This window comes from Fusarium proliferatum (genome assembly GCF_900067095.1).
Source record: "Fusarium proliferatum ET1 genome assembly, contig: FPRO_scaffold001, whole genome shotgun sequence".
NCBI lineage: Eukaryota > Fungi > Ascomycota > Sordariomycetes > Hypocreales > Nectriaceae > Fusarium > Fusarium proliferatum.
This window is the reverse complement of record NW_022194790.1, coordinates 4809529-4829485: the sequence shown is the minus strand read 5'-3', so window position 1 is coordinate 4829485 and position 19957 is coordinate 4809529. Positions and strand designations below refer to the sequence as shown.

Sequence of the window (19957 nt, the reverse complement as noted above, 5' to 3'; positions counted from 1 at the left end):
GCAGTGGGATAATAGGTATCATCAGGGAATAAGATTCATCTTGGCTTGCTGTGCAAGTCTTCAAAATCTAATAGTGAGCAGTCGACTCATATCCTGACTATTTGAGCCGGAGACGAAGGAGTTTGTTATCAATTGTCGTAGTGTATTTTGCAGGGATACTGAGGAACATGGCTGGGGTGGGTTTGACAAAGATGACTTGTCCAAACGGTTTCGTCAGCAGCAACTCGAGCCTAGGTACCTTAGTAGATACCTAGTAGGTAGGTACGTACAGATAAGCTGTCAACTCGACTAGAGACGCTCCTCTGTGAGAACAAGCGTGCCTCAATTATACTAAAGTTTGCTCAGATTGAGCCGCAGCGAACTGGTCTAACTTTGACCACGTCTCATTCCTTGAGATAGTGATAGAACAAGGCCCGCCGTGGAGCTTAGACAGAAGATATCAAAGCATAAGCTGGATGAGAGTTATCAGAAACAGCAAGCTCATACAAACAGCATTGATCTACCAGTATGCAATCAATCACCGATAGTAAATTCAAGTGGCGCTTATCCACCAGATGCTCCGTTCATCTCCAGCTTCAAGCGTCTTGGCCTGCATTTAGTCCCCGCCAAACAAGCTCCAGACCGATCTCTTAACCATCATGATAGTATCACCAACGGAAGAACAAAACATCCGCCCAGGAAACAATTAACAATCTGATTCAATTCAGTTTAGCCAGCAACTGATCGTCCAATCCCCTGTCCTCTGACGCGCAGCTTACAGTAGCGAGCTTCCTGGTTGCGGGGTAGCAACCTCCAAAGGTGGCATGCTCACTAAACAGGTGAGCGGCCCAAGCCAACCACGCCCGACGAAACATCCAATGCGCATAAACATGGCATTGCGCTGCCGCATCAACGGCCCATTTCTGAGACCTTAGCTTGAGAGTATTGGAGTAGATAAACTTAAGACCGCCGCCTCCCTTTCTTCTGAGACCTGTTTACCCTCTTCTTCTCCAAACTTTGTTGCGATCACTTACACCACCAGTACTTGCTACACTTATACACACATTACTCTGGACTTGACTGCCCTGTTTACCCAACTTACACTCTACCGCCATGGCCGACACTGAACAGCAGCCCAAGCTCGTTGACGAGTCTCCCATTTCTCCTGTAGAGCGAAGAAACTCCCTGGAAGCTCACCTCAAGCACCGCCCCGAACGCTCCGAGCTCGTAGATAGTGAGCAGCCCCCCGCATTGCATCCTTGCATGTACAATGCTTACATGCCCTGAACAGAGAATATCCTTCCAGCCTCTACGGCAGCGCCAGGCCTCCAGGCGCATCAGAAAGAGGTGAGTCCACCCTCAAACCATGGAGCCACAGTCGCTGACGCCCCCACAGCTCGAGAAGCACATGCTCGAGGATAAGCTTAACGACAAGATCTCACACCGTCCAGACCCAGAGGATCTCATTAAGGAGGGCGTCTTGCACGACGACCCGCGTACTGTTGCCCAGGACGAAGCGGCCAAAAAGTACGAAGAGGCTATCGAGGACGAGTATGCCAAGCGTGAGGGTGGCGCTTGAGCATGATGTCATGCGACGGGGTCATGAGCCTCGGTACTCATGATGCCAGAAATGGAAATCTTTTTTTGGTAACGAAATAACCTGACTGTGAATGGATGGTTGTGCATACAAATGATATGAAATGAATGGGCACTATTAGGCCTTCGCTTGGACCGTGGTAATTGCTATAGTATATTGAACACTGTAAAATCCTGAAATGCCCAAAGCCTCACACGACTGCGTACTAACACGAAGCTTGGGGTGTGAGAATGCAACTCTGACTGCTGTTCACACACCATTTGGGCAGAGACAAAGTCACTGATCCGCAGAAAGTGGGAATTCCATCTCATCTTTTTACAGTCTAAGCCATTTTAATAGAAAATTCCAACGTGGAGAACCTCTTCAAAACACTTCCAAAGTGGAGGAGACACTGCATATCAGAAGCTCTAGAATCCCTGCCACGGGTTGGGCTGCAGGTACCGAGCGGGAGGGAACCCAAGGGCCCCATCCACTCGCAGAGACCCAACCCAACCCGTCACACCATCAATAATTTTTTTGGTGTCTTGGACCCTTTTTTGAAATTTCCAAAAATCAAGGAAAAAGCACAGATGAAATTGGAAAGGAGCTGAAACAGCTGAAAGGTGTGTTGGAAAATTTCTTCCATGGTCTCAAATTGGGTCGCTATAATCGGACCAGTCCGACGGGCCGTCTCATATCTCATCCAGCCATCTCGACTTGTAAGAGGTCAAGACGGGAGATTTGGCCCTTCTAAAAAGTTCAGCGCGGACCGCAAAGTGTCCGACGCTCGAATAGTAAAAGTACAAAGGATGATACAATCAGTATAAAAAATAAAAAAAAAGGAAAAGGGAAAACAGTCTCGGCTCAATCCAACCCGTCCCAGAGTCTATCAATCTTGGTTATCGTTGTGCAACCCATGCTCTCTAATCCCATAATACATCGCCATGCTGCGCTCAATCTTGCCTCATATCCCCAAATGTCAAAACGCCTGTCTATGTTGTGTATATCCCACATCCGTTACATGTCGCTGTTCGAAATCGATGAAACATAGGAAATCGAAAAAATGGCTGTGGCCAAGTGTTGTTTAGATCCTCGTATATGCGCCAGAATATTTTGGTGCCGGCGAGTCTTTCTCGTACGAGACTTTATTGTGGTTGATGACCAAGTTTCGACCAGAGCTGGCGACTTGTGTAGTGTGCTTGTCTGCATCAAATGTCAGAGTGGGACCTTGGGAAGTGAAAGAGCCCGGAGACTCGGTGGTAAGAAACTTACCAGCACCGTACTCGCGGTAATCGCCAGGAGAGAGAGATCGAGGCGTTGTGCTGGTTGAAGAGCTGTACGAACCAGAAGAGTAGCTGTAAGAGCTGGAGATGGAAGGCTCCTTGGTGCTCTGGTGGATTTGGACAGTGTAAGGGGAGCTCATGGTTGCGGTTGTGTTGGTTGTAAGGGGTAGTTGTTTTAGGTGATATTTGTGTTGCAGATGTTAATCGAAATGGCTGGTGGTTGAAATGACAATCTTGTCCGTTCTTTCAAGGCTTTGTATTGTGAGTGTTTGGTGGGAATGAAAAAGGGAATGGCATAGGAAGAAGGGGGTCTATATGTATTTGAAGCTTTATGATGAGAAATGATAGTACGTACTCAGTCATTTGTAAGTGGATTTAGCCCAAGACCTCACTGCCTGGAGGACAAGGGTTACCTGGCAAAGCGCAAGGCATCTCGCACACTAGGTAGCCTTCGATATGGGGGGACCCAAGGAATTCCATCGAGTTCAGGGGAGTGAGTCAAAAGGAGTCAGAGACAAGACCAAGACCCGAGCAAGCACGTACTCCCGGGCCCGGCACCGCAAGCGGGCCATGCCTCTAAAGCACGACGGACGGGAGGGCTAGTAATGGATGGTGTGTAAATGGGAATGGACAGTACGGGGTGCAGCATAATGGGGCGTAGTCAAATCATTGGGCATCGACTGGCTGTCCAGGGCAAGGGACCAGAGTCTAAAAGAAAACATCCCAGCAAGACTCATTGCAATTGCAGAACATTCGTCCCCCATAGCAGAAACCTTGTGACAGCACTGCTCAGGCCCTCGGTGGCGAAATTCAGGTCAACGAGTGAAGGTTGGTGACGCTGGATAGGGCGGAGCCTTAGCGACGTAGGGCGAATGGGCAGCATTTGATGCAGGGCAGGGCAAAGGACCAAGCCCCACGGTGTGCGCGAGATGGACCGACCGGGTCTGAGGGGATACAATTTGGAGAGAATGATTCAAAATGGATGAAACGAGACAAGACGATAAGACCTTGCCTGTTGTTGCCTGTAATTGGGGGCCACGAGTCGCTTCTTCTGGTCTGTTGTGCATGTAATCGGTCTTTGGTAAATACCAACCCCTCAGGATGACTTAGACTTTGCTTAGACCGGGGGCATTTTCACGATGCAACGGCCTTTGAGTGAATGCATGAAACACTCGCAGCGGCCGTCATGCTAGAGGTTAGAGTCCAGTCCGGTCCAGGCACCACAGGCACCAGCGCCAGTAACACGTACCACAACCTTGGGATCGTGGAGCTGCACTAAGTTAGTGACCATGAACAGATAAAAATATCCATGGTGGTCGTCATGACTGGGGAAGAAAGGGAGTGAGGCTTCGCTTCGTGAATCTCACAATTCCACTCTTTGTCTGAGACAACTCGCAATCTCACGCTCTGTGTCTTCGTCTTTGTTGACCCCCCTTTTCTCTTCTTTCTTTGATGCAGGCCTCGACTCTCATGACTGGCATCGCCCTTGTACAACAGACACATCCAACTCAAGCTCATACCTATCGGTGCCCAAAAGTTAAACATAATGTCACCGTGTCTCTGAATTGTGCACCCGAGCCTATGGAAGCTCTATGCCCCCCACCGTAACGGAAAGGGGTTGAAAGGGGACGATCATGTCTCCCTGTCTCGATAAACAGCATCATGACAAGAGGCGAAATTCATCGTGAAGCGCATTAGCGTGTGAAGCGCTTGGCCCAGGGCTTCTCGGCGCTGGTGGATCTGACACCTGCAGGCTGGGATGTGCCCCCATCTGGGTTGCATCTCTGCTGCAGGAACTGATGCACCTGCTCGAGTAGTAAACTTGTCGATTGCTGAAGCTCTACACCATCTCGCCTTGATGCAGTCACGCGTAAGTACATCGGCGCCCTAGCCGCCGCAGCAGACGATTCCTACTAGTCCTGATATCCTGAACACGGATGGATGGACGGATGGGCCCGACACTGATTACTGGTCACATCAGAAACATGACCATCCAGTGACGTCGCGATACCCTATTTCGATAACAGCCTTGATGTGATGAATCAGGGACTGCCAAGGGATGTTTCCTTTTGCGCCTCACTTGGCTGTACAACAAGGTCGTGACTGATTCAGAAGCGTCGTGTTATCGTCATGAGTCACATGGATGGTTTCGCCCTGCGAGACCGAAACAGAAACAGAAGATGTAAATGCATATTTGTAATGCGTCAGATTTACTGCAGATATCCATGTGTACGTAGTTGAAGGGCCAACGTGATGCAAATCCTCATGGATGGACCCTGTTATTTCGATTCTGCTCATCCATATCTGGCATTGCAGCCTCCCCAGTTTCCAAATGGAGATGCGAGACATGACAACCCAGAAACAGATCAAGGATGGGGTCATCCAGACGGGCCGGCCCCATTGACCAATAACAGGCTCCTAAGCCTGACCCTCCAAGCTATGATGCTGTTTTGCTAGAAGCGCACGCTGCAGTACAGAGCCTTTAGCCGCTAAACGGACACGTCGCAGCTTAACGTTAGAGAGGCCAACCCCAGACCAGACGGGAGCTTCATCCATACAACGACAACCTCGCTCGCATCCATTCACACTGCCTCACACGACGTGCCAACCACACCTGTCGACGTCACATCTCCAACGAATTCAGGCTTCTCATTTACCTCAACCTCGTTGTGACCTCCGTTTACCTCTTCAATTCCCCGCCCCGCATCTATCCCGACCGCCACCATGAAGGCTGCCCTCCTCCTCTCCGCCCTCGCCTCTGCCGCCATTGGCGTTGTCGCCGAGGAGCTCAAAATTGACGTTACTCTTCCCGTCGTCTGCGACCGCAAGACAAAGAAGGGAGACAGGGTTCAAATGCACTATCGTGGCACCCTTAAGGACTCAGGCAAACAATTCGATGCCAGTAAGTTCCTCCGCCTTGCATCTACATTAATGATCGTCACAAAGCACATGCTAATTCAGACACAAGGCTACGACCGTGGCACTCCTCTTGACTTCGTCGTTGGCTCTGGTCAGGTCATCAGGGGGTAAGCTTCACTACTGCGATGTATACAAATTCGAGGCTAACAATTCTGTAGATGGGACGAGGGTCTTCTCGACATGTGTATCGGCGAGAAGCGGTACGTAAAGCATACAGCTACAGCAGGGACACCTCTTTACTGACCCTTGACTTAGACTTTTGACTATTCCGCCTGAGTACGGCTACGGTCAGCGAGCCATTGGCCCTATTCCTGCCGGTTCTACCCTGGGTTCGTTATTCCCAGCAGCCCCTCCCGCTTCATATTCACCGCCTAACACTACAAACCTGCAGTTTTCGAGACAGAGCTCGTTGGAATTCAAGGCGTACCCAAGCCCGAGAAGATCGAGACAAAGGTTGTCGAGGGTGCCGAGACTGCCGCCGAGGCTATCAGTGAGGCTGTTGAGTCTGCCGCATCTGCCACCAAGAATGTTGCTGGTAAGGTTGCTCAGGCTGTCGTCGATGCTGCTGATGCCGCCAAGACCATCATTGCAGACACCGATGACGCTCCTGAGCACGAGGAGCTGTAAGGATTTGATGTCTTCAATGATCTACTTTGTGCATAACGTATCAACCCATACCACACCATATTCTGTCTAAGACTCAGCCATGAGAGGCTGGATAACAAAACCCGGATCCTGTCAACGTCGTGTGCTATCCGCTCGGGGACAAGCCCCACGCTGGCCCTCTGTGACATGTGGATCGGATGTGCATAATCGCGCTGTAGGGAGGGTCTACTGTCTATCTCGGGCAAGAGGGTTTGCCTCGTAGATCTCGACGTCATTATACGATACCTTCATCTTGTTCTTGTGATGGCTTCGCCTCTGGTGGCCGCATGTATTGGTGTTCTCTGATCTTCTGTTACATCAAAGGATGTTGATGATGAGCGGATATATGCAGGTATGGGCGCCTGAGTCATGCGGATGCACTTGGTGATGTCTTGAGCATGTCTGATCTCTCACTACTGAGCTGGACATCTCGTATGACCTACAGGCTTGAATGGCGGTTTATTTCTTACGGAGAGGGAGCGGGTCTTGCCCCTGGTCTTATTGTAATGGTTTCCTGCTTTGAGTCACTTGTAAAATCGTTGAGCTTATTCCGGATGTACACTTTGTTCACTTGCAGGTGGGGTGTTGATAAATCTATCTCATATCTAGCGGTGAGGTCAACGACTGTTCATACTGCGTCATTTATTCTGTTCCATCGTGATGATATTTAATTATGAGTAGATCACTAAAGATCGTATGTCAATGTTGATGTCAGACGTCCGAAGATATCATAGACGGCTGTGGGCAATAGAACTACGATTTCGTCGGGGCGAGCGACGAACCAGAGATGAATGCCACTATTATCAAGTTCTACTGCGTTACTTGGCATACTTACCGATTGACCAGCCTGGTGTTATCAGTGTAGAGCCCACCCTTGTTGACTTACAGTGTCGGAGGCTTGTGAGTTTGTATTCCATAGTGTAGGGTAGGTACGATTCTAAAACGATGTTTCATGACAAAGAGTATCATGAGACACTAGAAGCAAGGATCTGGCACAAGTCCCTTCGAGAAATCGATTATAGCTAATTTCAGTCTTGAGATGTTATGCTCTTACTTATTCCACGTGACGTATCTGAAACCTCACCGCCGTGATGCTTGCAAACCTTCAGCCACATAGGCTTTTCATTTCGAGACAATGGTGATGCGCTGTATAGCTTTGGTGATAATGCGTCAATCTTTGGGGCAAATCGTAACAATGAACAACACTAGAATGGTCAATGACAACGTACAGCTGCCTAAGGAATGCTCCAATATCCCAACAACACGCGTCACCTGACAACAAAAGATATTGATCGCGTGTTACTAGTATTGATCGTAACTCAATTTGGGGCTTTCGTTTCCTCCCAGGAAGGCGTTACATACGGATGTAGGCTCAGACACCAGCTCGCAAGGGTCAATCCATGAAAGGGGAATAACTGGATAAGGAGCGGATGTTAAATTAAACATCATGATTACGTGAAGACTAATCTCAAGTAGGAATGATAGATGACAGTGCTACATGCTAAGTATATACGTTTGTAGGCATAAAGATGCTCAATACAAGCAAATGCTTACTTGGATACAGCGAAGCAAGACTGAAGTTGGCTGGGATTGAAACACGTATAAGTGAAGCCGAAAATAACAGCGTTCCATTACGATAAAACCAATGATATCCGCTGCCGGAACGGACCCGTTGGCCCGTTTTAATGCCCCGGGAACTAAGGTATTTAGAGACTTTCCGCTGCGACGGGAGGGACGGGATGAATATGGAGATGACTGGCGGGAATGGCCAGAGACAATCCCGATTCTAAACCTTAATGGAGCATCAATTGTACTTCATCAGGTCATTGGGGCTTAGACGCAACTGTTTCTAACAAGAATTGAGGGTAGTTGATGGATATCCAAATGTTGGCTCCCTCTTTGTCTGTACCTAGCTTTGACCTTTCCATGATCCTCAACCTTGTAAATACCGTATCCTTATACCGGGCCACCTTGTGCTCACCGTTTCAATTGGGACGCGGTAAGCTTTTAGCGCCCGCTCAACTTTTGAATTTGGTGGTACCTTGCGCTCTCAGTTGCACAGCATCCATTGGGATGGATCCAAGGGGTGTAGCATATTGGCTTCCTTGTCTCCCTGTTAGTTTTCGATTGACGCACCGCCAGTTGGCACCTTTCACCATCACCATCTCCCGAGTCAAACAGTTTCTTTGTCTCGTTTTCGGCTTTGTCTCTCCGTCCTCACGCCCGCGCCGTATAATTAAATCCTATTTACTCTCTTTCCTTGCATCTGCCGTATTCCGTCTTAACCTTATCTGCTAGCGAAACCTACCTATTTCTTTCTTTCCACTCTTTCACTCAACACTCACTCACTCACTCACTCACTCACTTGTGTTTTTCGGCATCACCGCGATTTCATCACAGAATCGTCTCGTCTAGTGATCGAAATGTCATACTTCTTCAAATAACGACGCCGGACTAAATTAACAAGCTTTTCTGAGGCTCCACTCCTATTGCTTGGGAGCTGACCCTTTCAGCTGGGGTACACATCTTGGCATCTCAAACCCAGCGCAACTACCACGATGCTCGACTCTTTCACATCTCGATGGAAAGATCTTCGTGAGGAGCATCCGCGCCTTGATGCGGTCGTCACGCAGGCTGGGAGGCTGGTGCCACCCATCAATTTCATAACCATTCACTACGCCTATTTCATCTTCGGATCCCTCTTCTTCTCGCTTATCTTCTGGCTATCCAGCGAGCCAAGCCAGAGTATCCCCTACGTCGACTGTCTGTTCCTGGTTGTGTCTTCTTTTTGCGATACAGGCCTCAATACCGTCAATCTTTCCGAAATCACGACATGGCAGCAGGTTCTGCTGTATCTTCTTTTCATCATTGGAAGTGCTCTATGGGTTTCATTCTGGACGGTCATGGTACGAAAGCAGGCGTTTGAGAAGCGTTTTGAGGATATCGTCAGGACAGAACGAGAAGCGAGGAAACGGCGGGCCGCATTGAGACGCGCCAAACCACTTGGGAGGTTCCTCCCTTTCGCCAAAGCGAGGACAACACCGGTTTCAACCGAGACTTCTAATACCCTGACTGGTCTTGGAACAGTTCAAAGGACAGCGACTGAGAAACCTGACCCCAACGACTTGTTCAAGACAACTGCTCCCATGCGCCGTGCTGTTACTGCTCCTCCAGATTCTATCTCCGACTCAGACGGCAATGATAGCAATACGACGCAGGTAGCAGCTCCTGCACGGAATGCTCCTATGACCCCAAACACCGGCGATCATATCCAATTCGCAGACAACTTGTCGCCCCGAAGCGCCGGCAGAGACAGCGTGTCCATCTATCGACGGAACGAGAACGAGGAACCCAACCGACGGCCTTCAACCTCAGACTCTGTCAACAGCGACGAATCAGAAGACTTTCTTCTGCATTGGAAGAAGATACTCGGGAGTCACAATACAAGCAAGAGAGGCCAATTCTACGATCTATCATCCGATGAACGTGAGGCCTTGGGTGGCTGTGAATACCGCGCGCTGAAGATCTTGGCCGTCACTGTTCCTCTTTACGCCTTCATGTGGCAAGCTGTATGTGGAATTGCACTGGGTGCTTGGATCAGCATCAACCGGCCGTCCGCGGCAACCGTCAATGATGTCAACCCCTGGTGGTGCGGAATCTTCTTGTCGTCTTCGGCATTTAACAACGCCGGCATGTCACTCAATGACGCCGGCATGGGTGCATTTCAGGATGCATATTTCGTTCTCATCGTCGTTGGCATCCTTGTCCTTGCTGGGAATACGGGCTACCCACTGCTCTTGAGGTTCTTTCTCTGGTGTAGTCTTAGGCTATTGCAACTGACCACCGAGCCCAAAACTCTGGGGCCATGGAAAGAGACGATCGAGTTCATTCTCAAGTATCCCCGCCGAGTATACACGACACTCTTCCCGTCAGGTGCTACATGGTGGCTCTTCACCGTCATTGTTACTATCAACACGATTGACTGGGTTGCTTTTGAAGTTTTGAATATCGGAAATGATGTTGTAGAAGCTATGCCAGTGTCTGACCGTATCATTGCTGGATGGTTCCAAGCAATTGGTAAGTAAGAACTTTTCTATTATCTGATTGCTTTACTGACACACTTCAAGCTGTTCGTGCTGCTGGTTTCGCGGTCGTTTCTATCTCAGGTCTCTATCCCGCCGTCCAATTGCTCTACATGATTATGATGTACATTTCCGTGTACCCTGTCTCAATTACAATGCGCCACTCCAACGTCTATGAGGAACGATCCCTTGGCATTTATGAGGATGACCCTCAAGTTGTGGAAGCAGAGAATGGAAACGGAAGCGAAAATGGAAACCACCTTCTGCCCACGATCTCAGAGGAACCAGAAAAACCTGCACTACGACGGAGAGTCACCGCTGCAGCTCAAAAGACGGTCAAGAAATCTATGACTTTCCATGGCGTTGGCGTGCGACCTCCACCCAAAGGCCCAGACGATAACTCTCGCATCTCTTTCATTGGACAGCAGATTCGTGGACAGCTTGCTCACGACATGTGGTGGCTTATCCTCCCGGTCATCGTTATCATGATCATCGAGACCGACCATTTCCTTGAACAACCTCTTGCCTACAGTGTTTTTAATGTGTTGTTTGAGGTTGTTTCGGCTTATGGGTGCGTTGGTCTGTCCATGGGCTTACCAGGAAAAAGCTACAGCATGGCTGGAGGCATGCACCGAGGTAGCAAGTTTGTATTGTGCTTGGTGATCCTCAGAGGCCGACATCGAGGTCTCCCTGTTGCGCTTGACAAGGCCGTTAGGTTGCCAGGAGAGAAGTTAGTACGCGAAGAGGAAGAAGACTCGAAGATCAGAAGGACAAAGACGATGAATAGGATAGCTAGTCGAGAGTCTAGAGTCATGTAGAGTTGTGCATCGCATGTATACGAGCAAGGCGTTCACGGATTTGGAATCACGATAGATTTGGATTACCAACGGAAATGCAAAACAAAGTTGGACGAATATTTAGACAATATTATATTATAGACCTGGTTGCATCATTCACATCAACGTCATATCGTTTACACTATCCAAAGAACAACTGTTTCTGCTTCGGGTCAGGCACCTTCGGCCTCCCTCTCTTCTTCTCTGTCATCCGTGACTTCTTCATTTCGGGCGTCGGGTCACGTTTTATTGACGGGCCATCTGCCTGTACAGCCTCACGAATTGTCTGCCTCGACAGGCAAAGGTCTATATGTTCATTGAATTGCCGCTCATCGGCCGTTTGCGGTCTGCTGCAGATGGGGCAGTCCCACCACTGCTCCTCTTCAGCGTTCTCTTTTGTAGGATTAGGGGCGATCTCCTTGCCGTGTCTTCGGCCTGGCGATTGATCTGGAGTGTCCTGGTTACTAGAAGAGCCCTCAAGCAGGCCATCTGGGTCGTCAAGTTGAAGATCAGCTCCTGGCCACTGTTCCCATTCTCCGTCACCATCACTCGCTTTTCTTTTCAGGGTACCGTCTTGCGGGCGGTCTTCAGAGTCTGTCCTTCGAGGCCGAAAGCCGAAGAAGGCCATGGCATCAGGCCTTTTGGTACTGACAAGATGTGTGCATCTCAAACCCATCAACCGGAGTTTCATGCCAGGCATTTCTTGCTCCAACTTCGTGAGAATAGGCAGAGCGTAGTTGTACAGGTCGCCTGCAAGGCATATAGCTCTTGGTAGGACGACCTGCCGAGTGAAGACCTCGAATGTGTGAAGCTTGACTTTAAGACAGAGTGTACGGCCTTTACATTCAGCGCGCTTCATATCCTGCTCCAACTCCTCCGCTGTTGCTCGTAATTTTTCTCTCAGCTGCGTAGGATCCGACATGTCGCGGAATGTGCTCTCCGTGCCAACGCTTTTGCGCTCATACTCTTCTGCTGGTTGGATTTTGGTTCGACCAAGACCTAAGTAGCATGTGAACAGGAACTCTGAGGTTTTGTCACCAAAAAGCGGATTGAGATATTGTCGATGCTTGTAGAGATCACCACAAGTCTTGATACCAATCTCTAGCAGTTCTCTCTCGAGGACTCTCCCTATACCGTTGACTTTTCGGGTAGGTAGGTCGCGCATGAAGGCCATGATTGTTGGCCGATCGCAAGATAAAACATATTGCCCATTGGGCTTGTTCATATTTGAACAGATCTTCGCGAGTTTTGCGTTAGCAGCAATGCCAGCAGAGACTGTGATATTTGTCTTCTCATGAACTTCTCGACGCATCTGTTCAACAGCTTCCGCCGGGTCCATCTGGTGTTCCTGGCAGTATTCGGTTATGTTCAGGTATGCTTCATCGATACTAGCGCTCTCAAACCGGGGATCGTAGTTAACCAGAACCTCTCTCACCTCATGCGCTTTTGCATTGTATTTCTGAAAGTTTGGCTTTAGCAAGATCAAGCTTGGACATAATTTCTTCGCCACGAAGCCAGCCATGCCTGACCGGCAGCCGAACTTGCGCGCAACATAGTTGCAAGTGGTCAAAACACCGCCACCGACTGCGAAAGGGAGGTCCTTTATTTCCGGCCGATCGAGTTGCTCCACAGCTGCGTAGAATGCATCACAGTCCACATGGACGATGTGTTGAGTGAGGTCGCGAGTGAGTTCAAGTTCGGCAATCAGACGGTCTGCATTGCGCAAGTCTCGAGTCAGATCCCTCTTCTCGAGTTGAGCCTTTCGCGCGATAATTTGTTCGATCTTTTGGGTGAGGACTTTGTCTCGTTCTTCTTCGCGATTGAAGAATTTGGATCCTTTGGAAGCGTTGTAGATGATTTCAGAAACCTTGAAAGTTGTGTTAGTGATGATTGGTTCGTGCGTGCGGCAAGGATGTGTACCTTTATTTGATCAACTGTATCTTGTCCTGCTTTTAGTAGCGATGGTCCCAGAAGGGAATATTTGAGGGTTTTGAAAGCATCGTCCTCTGCAGTCTCAGAGGTGTCTCTGTTGACATGATTTGTTTCCTTTTCAGCTCCTGAAGGTTCCTCTGTTGGCTGTAATGGAGGTTGCTCCTCCGCTTGATCAGTTGAGCTCATCTCAAGGGGACAATAGCGGTGTCTTCATAGCATATACTGCGACTATTGAAGGCATCGTGAAGCCAGCCTGATGTCGTCGCGTCTCCGGGATGAGAGGAGAAGGATGACGTGACGGGGAACCCCTCAACATCCTGGACGCGTTCGAAAAACACACGAGGTCATGTGACTTGACAGGGCCTCTGTTTTAGGTGCTTTTAGTGCTGTCTTAGGTAGTGGGGGCCGCTATTTTGGTAGTGGGACAGCTCTAACGACACCAAGGGTCCTCTGAACTCAATTGGCCAAAGAATGTGCTTCCCCTCCCCAAGAACAGGCGTTTAAGCGCCGACATGGACAACTTACATGCATTATGTCGTCTCTTGGAAACACAGAAGTTGATCAGTCGACGAGTCAAATGGCGCCCAGCTCTGAAATGAGGGTTGGACTCTGACGGGGAGGGTACAAAAGCTGAACGAGGCCACACATTTTCTTTCTGTCACGAATCACTTGATTATTTTCCCTACAGGTTCTTAATCTTCTTCTGTGAGGTGAGCTCCTAGAGGAGAAGAACCTTCAATATGGCTGCACGACCAGGAGAGGAGAATGTTGCGACACTGTAAGTTGCGACGGCTAAATACCCCGGGGAGATGTCCCAATTTGCTGACAGACCGTCGATGAAGCTTCGCAGACATTCATTACTTCTATGGCCCCGATACTGTGAAACCCAGACATCACAGGTTTGACAAGGGCTCGTATGTCTATCTTTTTGAAAACGCCAACGAGCGCCGGTGTCGCATCGAAATTGCCAACCAGCCAGGCACTGAGGATCAGGATGCTTTCGAAGGATGTAAGACTCGGCATGATGAGGTCGCGCATAGTTGAGAGTGGACCATACTGATAAGCCAACCTGTAGACCTCGATCAGACACACGTCCGATACTCCTACAAGCAACAATGCAACGTCACTCTGACCGGACCTGAAGCTGTCGCGGACCAAAACGAATGGCACCTACCAACTTTTGATCCTCAGAATCAAAACAAGTACCACTATAAGCTTCACTCACTTGACATCTACTTCTGGACCCAGACAGATGCGCTCCAGTTTGTCAATGGCGTAAGAAGAGTTGCTCCGCCTTCGCATGTTGAAGTCCTGGATGAGCCTGGCCCGCCCCCTCAACCTGCGCCTATGAGCTCTGTGGTTCAGCAGTTGGAGAACGTTGCCATCTCAGACCCTCAATATGGTTCAGCCAACGCTCCGAGCTTTGCGCCTCCTCCCAACGTCGCCGTCCCGCCTCCAGCCCCGCCCTCCGAGGCACCAGCCAGCTTTGCTCCGATGGCTTATAACCCGGCCGCTCCAGCAGCTCCGGAGACGATTCAGCACCGAGAAAAGACGCCGCCTCCGGACGAGGATCCCCTCAACCCGTTGGCTGTTGCTGTTGCGTATGACTACCACAAGCAGCCTTTCACGCCGGGTATGCCTCCACCATCGCAATTCCCTCCGGGAGGTGTGACAAGTCCCGGACTACCTCCACCTCAATTCGGTCAGCATCCTGGACTGCAAAGAGCTGCTACAATGCCTGCTCAAGCATTGGGAAGTCCATATGGTGCAACATTCCCAGGTTCACCTGGATTTGTATCTCCCCCGCCTCCTCCACAAACTCAACCTCTGGCCCAGACTCAACCTCACTCGCAACCAACACCGCCAGCTTCCAACCCGGGACTTCCTCCACCACCTCCTGGAGGCTTCACGCAGTACAACTATACACACCAAGAGCAGCAGGTGCCAACTCAGCCAGGTGCAGAATATTCAATCCACCAGCAGGTATACCGTCCAACGCAGACAGAATTGGCCAATTCCGAGATCTACTCATTTGCGCCTAAGACAAAGGAGCCAAGAGGTAAACTTGAGGAGAATGCGGGACGATTGGAGCGTGGCGTGACGGGCATGCTGAAGAAGTTTGAGAAGAAGTTTGGATAAAAATACCATGTGACTTATGCAAACTTGGTTGGAGCGGGAGTTCAAGGTCGTTTTATTCTCACATGTTAATTTTACGTACTATCACCATTCACTTTAATCTGCCTATTAAGAGGATCAAGACTTTACCTTGAAGTAGCAGCTGTCTTGTACTACCTTGATGATTGATAACCACCCTGCTATAAAAGTCTCACTGTTGAAAATACTAAGAATTAAAGTTGAGAGCTTGACAACCTCTTCAAAGGCGAAAGCCGAGATTTCGGAAAACGATACTACTAGGTTTCGACTTCTTATCAAGAGGGCCCGGCGAATGCTGTATAACACTGTCCCTGAATCGACTGTGTAACGCTTACAAGCCCGGAGAAGATATCAAAGGCTGGTGTTTCAAGATCCCGCAGGCTAGACAAGGGGAAATGTGAGAATAAAGGTCTCATTGTACGGCTGAATGTAAGACGACTAAAGAAGAAGTAGTGGTATTCAGAAAGGCTGGTGGTTATCACGGAAACCCGACAATGTGCATTGCTTAACAGAAGACTTATGACAACCCTTGCAAAATCACTGGAGTAAACACTCCATAATAATCTCAGAAGAACACGTTGCGACCAAAGCCTTTAAAAAAGGCAAATGATATTAACAAGACTGCCCACAAGTAGTTTCGTTAATCCAACCTGATGGACGAATATTAGACAGAGGCAATAGTTGGTTATTGTATCAGAAGAAGGGTGCGGAGGCTGAGCTTTAGCAGGGGCCACCTCAGCCACGCCACATCCCTGGAAGGTCAGATTCAAGGGACAGGGCCTTTCAGTAGCGTATTTTGATGGTCTTTAGCGGCTGGAGAAAGCCCTTCGCGGAGGTGGATCTTGAGAGTGAGCCTTGATGGCATGGAACGCAACAAGAGAGCTTTGAGCTATATACATATATACTATGTGAAAACGAGTTTGAAAGCCAATTAAACTCTCATCAGAATTACAATAGAATGAGGCGTTATTGAAGAAAATGAGCGACAAAACAAGAGAATTGTCCCGCAGATCTGTAGTGATTGCGTAATGAACTGGGGCCCGTTGATGCTTATTCCTTGGGGAATCAAGTTGTCGTTCAAGGATCGGGTGCGACACTGCGGTCGATGAGTACAAGTTTGAGATTCATGGCGGCAAGATAAGAGTTTGTACCTGTTGTACACCAGCCACAACGCCTTGCCATTCCATCTGATCATCTTTGACAGGCGATTCAACACAACAGCCAATATGATCTTCAGCATCCAATGCTCTAATAAGCCTTCAAGACAAGACACTCAAACCCTCAAGGGCAAGGTAAGCAGCGGCCACAGCTTGGCCCTGTACTAAGTTACGTAGCTGCTTATGTACTGATGTCACCACCCTAACGGCCACTGACAAGTCATGATCGTCAAGGAGCAGATGATAGGTACCTAAGCGATGAAAGTTACGTTAGCCAATTCTTGATCTGACAGCAGAACAGAGCAGAGCAAACCAGGACGAGACGGCTCATCCGCTTATTCTTGTCAATGCTAATCTCAATTTCTCGTTTTAACTTCTCGTTACACTCGTAATCATATTACTGCCTCCCATTTTGTGCTTCCATCAGTGAAACACACAGCGAGTATAAAGGGTAAAAGGTCCCGAAACACCCCTGCTAGAAGTCCAGGCCCAGGTCCATTTTCACATCCAGTCCAGCTCAGCCAAGCCAAGCCGACTGGACGGGAAAGCCAACCAACCAACCTCGCGCCTCGCGAGCGCCCGATAACTGCGGCTGTGCTGTGCTGAGCTGTGCATTGCATTGCATTGCTTTGCCTGGAAGTTGGAGGCAATAGTCTTCATCTTCTGCTGTTGTGGTTCTGTTCTTCTTAATCAATCTCCTGTCAATCAAACCTTCTTCCCCAGGAACAACGCCTTTTGCCGCAATCTTTGAATCTTATACGAAACTCTGTACTCCCACTTCGTATCGGCAAACATCGATCATCCAATCGGGCGCGCCACTGTGTGGTCCTCTTCTATCCGCCCTCTCCGACGAATTGTCGCTGGCAATTCAATCTCATTATCAGTACAATTAACTCCTTCTTCTGCTGAATGGTGCAGTTCCGCCTGAAATGCATCTGAACGTTCCAATACCGCGTGGCTGGGATGCCACTGAGAGCGCACTTCAACCTCGAGAAACGCCATCTAGCAACGGTGGTGGGGGAACCAATAATACAGTTGTCTTTATTGTAAGTTCAACTGGAGTGGAAGAATCGCCGAGATCTATCATGGCGCTAACATTCATGTCTCAACGTGCAGGTCATCGGTAGTATTGCCGGTGTAGTAGTAGCCATTACTTTGGCTGTTTGTATAACGAAGGCGCGACAAAAGAAGAAGCCGACAGAAAGTAAAAAGAAGGGAGGCTTTCTTGAGCGAATAAGAGGTCGATCGGGGCAGGGCAATTACGAACAGACAGCAGGTGAAGATGGTGGGGAGAGTGGAAGACAATCACATCAGCTCGATCCCACTGCTACTTCGACCAATAACCGACAAAGTCGCAACAGTACCAATAACGGTACCAACGCTGGCGCAACCGTCGACCGAAATACTTCCGTCCGCTCTGTGCTTACATTACCGGCGTATCGACAGAGCGCAGGCCATAATGAAAGGGTCCTGGGACGAGAAGGCGAGCGAGATGGCGTGGATGTGATCATCGACCTGCCAACTGCAGAGGCAGAGGAAGAAGCGCGAAATGAAGAAATGGAGACCCTCTACCAGATCAGACTGGCTCGACGACAAGCCCTCGCTGAGCGTGAGGAGCGTAGAGAGCGACGCCGCGAGGCACGGCTCAGAAGCGACTATCGCGAGCTTGAGACGATCAGAGCTGAGACTCGTGCTGCGAACGAGGACAACACTATTGCCGAACTACGAACTACTGTGGACCAGATCAAGGACAACAGGCAGAGATCTGTGTCAAGTGTATCATATGCAGACGTTGGTGTTGCACGGCATGACGGAACGAGAATTAGAGCAAACAGTAGCGAGAGTGAGCGTGTTGGCCTGCTCTCTGATGCTGCGAGCATGCAATCGGGACATCAACGGGGGCGCAGCTATAGCTCTGCTGCTAGTCATGACGACGACTTCGCAAGTCTGGCACCTACACGTTCGCAAGGAGCTTCTATTCGATCAGGCAGCGCAGATGGCAGAGCTGGCTCGAGTCCTGAGTTGGTAGAAGCAGATCTAGGTGAAGAGGCGATGCCGCCTCCCGAGTACGAGGATGTACCACTCAATGATGACCGATCCTCAACTCAGGGCCCCCCGCCTGAGTATCCTGGCCCTGAACGCTCCTCATCGCAGAGAACGCAGCGAACTACGGAGCGGGATCTTGGGTCAGATTGGCATGAGATGGAATCAGCCTCAGATGGACAAAGCAACAGCCCACCAAGCGGTCAAAGCAATGGTAGCGCGCCTCAACTCCCAAGTTTAAGAATACCGCAACTCCCTGAGATCGTGATTGAACCATCAAGCGCACATCCACGAGACGACGAGCAACGATCACCGCACCGATGATATATGAAGTCTTTCTTTTAGCTCTTTTTTATTTATTTTTATTTAACTTCTCATATGGGATTGGTTTAGAGATTTGAACTCTCAATGTACCAAATTATCTAACGAAAGCATGGAGTTTGGATTAGGTTGAATCTCTTGAAAGGCACTTTGGTTTTTTACTTAGGACAAGGTTGGGCCTCAGAGGCGGCATTCATATTGATACTTTTGAGTACCGCTTACGGTGTGGCGTTGATATTGGCAGATATTGAGTTTCGATGTGTGAGATAGCTGATGTACAGAAAATGTCAGACTCTAGAGCGAGCGCACTTACACAGTATGCAAGTCTGGTGAGGCTATCATGTGATAATACAACTTGATAGCACGTTTGCACGAGCCTTTGTAAGTTGATCGTAAGCCTCAAGTCAAGCTTGAGACTGTTACCGACTAAGTGAGGGTCCTGGCATGAGACTTATATGCAAAGTCGTCCCATTGATAAGGCGAGGGTGGATGCTCGAGGGCGGTTGGTAACGGGGCAAGTGGTTCAGCGGAGCTTCAGCTGCAAGGGGCTTAGAATAATCAAGACGACGGTTGTTGAGATCCATTGAAGACATGCCAATCGTGCATCAGCACGAGATTGAGGATGTCGGTGAGAAAGAAGACAGAAGAAGAAGATGATGATGTTGTAGAATCAAGAAGAAAGATGAGGTGAGATGGCATGTGGGTAACGGATATACAAGCATCGAAACAGGAAACCGGATGCAGCAAGTGCCGGAGTGAGAAGCCTGAAGTCCTTTACAAAAATTGCAAAATGAAACATACTGGCTTATCAAATGGTTGGATAAGATAGAGAGACAAGGTAGAAATCATAAGATTTGCAATAACCGCGCGCAGTCGGACAGAGACGTCCCCGCATTGAGTATGTTTTGTCAGGCTCGTGTAATAGAAGCTAAGCGTCTTCTGCTAAGCACACATCAGCCTTGACTCAGCAAAGATGCTTTTCAAGGGGGGGGTTTAATTATGGGTCATTCTCGATCGAGGTGGGGTATTG

At 49.2% G+C, this 19957-nt stretch overlaps 7 protein-coding genes across 7 annotated transcripts; 5 read left to right on the top strand and 2 right to left on the bottom strand.

Moving 5' to 3' along the window:
- Positions 1-1092: 1092 nt before the first annotated feature.
- On the top strand, positions 1093-1558 carry FPRO_00516 (uncharacterized protein; the record flags this gene model as incomplete). The annotated part of the gene is made up of 3 exons (XM_031225304.1): positions 1093-1213; positions 1271-1326; positions 1376-1558. 3 exons carry the CDS (start codon positions 1093-1095, stop codon positions 1556-1558), a joined length of 360 nt encoding a protein of 119 aa, XP_031075954.1.
- Positions 1559-2639: 1081 nt separating this feature from the next.
- FPRO_00517 (uncharacterized protein) lies at positions 2640-2978 on the bottom strand (the record flags this gene model as incomplete). The annotated part of the gene is made up of 2 exons (XM_031225303.1): positions 2640-2758; positions 2828-2978. 2 exons carry the CDS (start codon positions 2976-2978, stop codon positions 2640-2642), a joined length of 270 nt encoding a protein of 89 aa, XP_031075953.1.
- A 2584-nt stretch (positions 2979-5562) lies between these two features.
- FPRO_00518 (putative FK506-binding protein (FKBP)) lies at positions 5563-6384 on the top strand (the record flags this gene model as incomplete). Its single annotated transcript, XM_031225302.1, has 5 exons — positions 5563-5740; positions 5807-5864; positions 5916-5957; positions 6013-6086; positions 6149-6384. 5 exons carry the CDS (start codon positions 5563-5565, stop codon positions 6382-6384), a joined length of 588 nt encoding a protein of 195 aa, XP_031075952.1.
- Positions 6385-8960: 2576 nt separating this feature from the next.
- Positions 8961-11302, top strand: FPRO_00519 (uncharacterized protein; the record flags this gene model as incomplete). Its single annotated transcript, XM_031225301.1, has 2 exons — positions 8961-10479; positions 10530-11302. 2 exons carry the CDS (start codon positions 8961-8963, stop codon positions 11300-11302), a joined length of 2292 nt encoding a protein of 763 aa, XP_031075951.1.
- A 160-nt stretch (positions 11303-11462) lies between these two features.
- On the bottom strand, positions 11463-13438 carry FPRO_00520 (uncharacterized protein; the record flags this gene model as incomplete). Its single annotated transcript, XM_031225300.1, has 2 exons — positions 11463-13187; positions 13241-13438. The coding sequence occupies 2 exons, from the start codon at positions 13436-13438 to the stop codon at positions 11463-11465; spliced, it is 1923 nt and encodes a 640-aa protein (XP_031075950.1).
- Positions 13439-13992: 554 nt separating this feature from the next.
- On the top strand, positions 13993-15391 carry FPRO_00521 (uncharacterized protein; the record flags this gene model as incomplete). Its single annotated transcript, XM_031225299.1, has 3 exons — positions 13993-14030; positions 14095-14261; positions 14328-15391. 3 exons carry the CDS (start codon positions 13993-13995, stop codon positions 15389-15391), a joined length of 1269 nt encoding a protein of 422 aa, XP_031075949.1.
- A 2101-nt stretch (positions 15392-17492) lies between these two features.
- FPRO_00522 (uncharacterized protein) lies at positions 17493-18930 on the top strand (the record flags this gene model as incomplete). Its single annotated transcript, XM_031225298.1, has 2 exons — positions 17493-17609; positions 17680-18930. The coding sequence occupies 2 exons, from the start codon at positions 17493-17495 to the stop codon at positions 18928-18930; spliced, it is 1368 nt and encodes a 455-aa protein (XP_031075948.1).
- Between the last annotated feature and the right edge of the window lie 1027 nt (positions 18931-19957).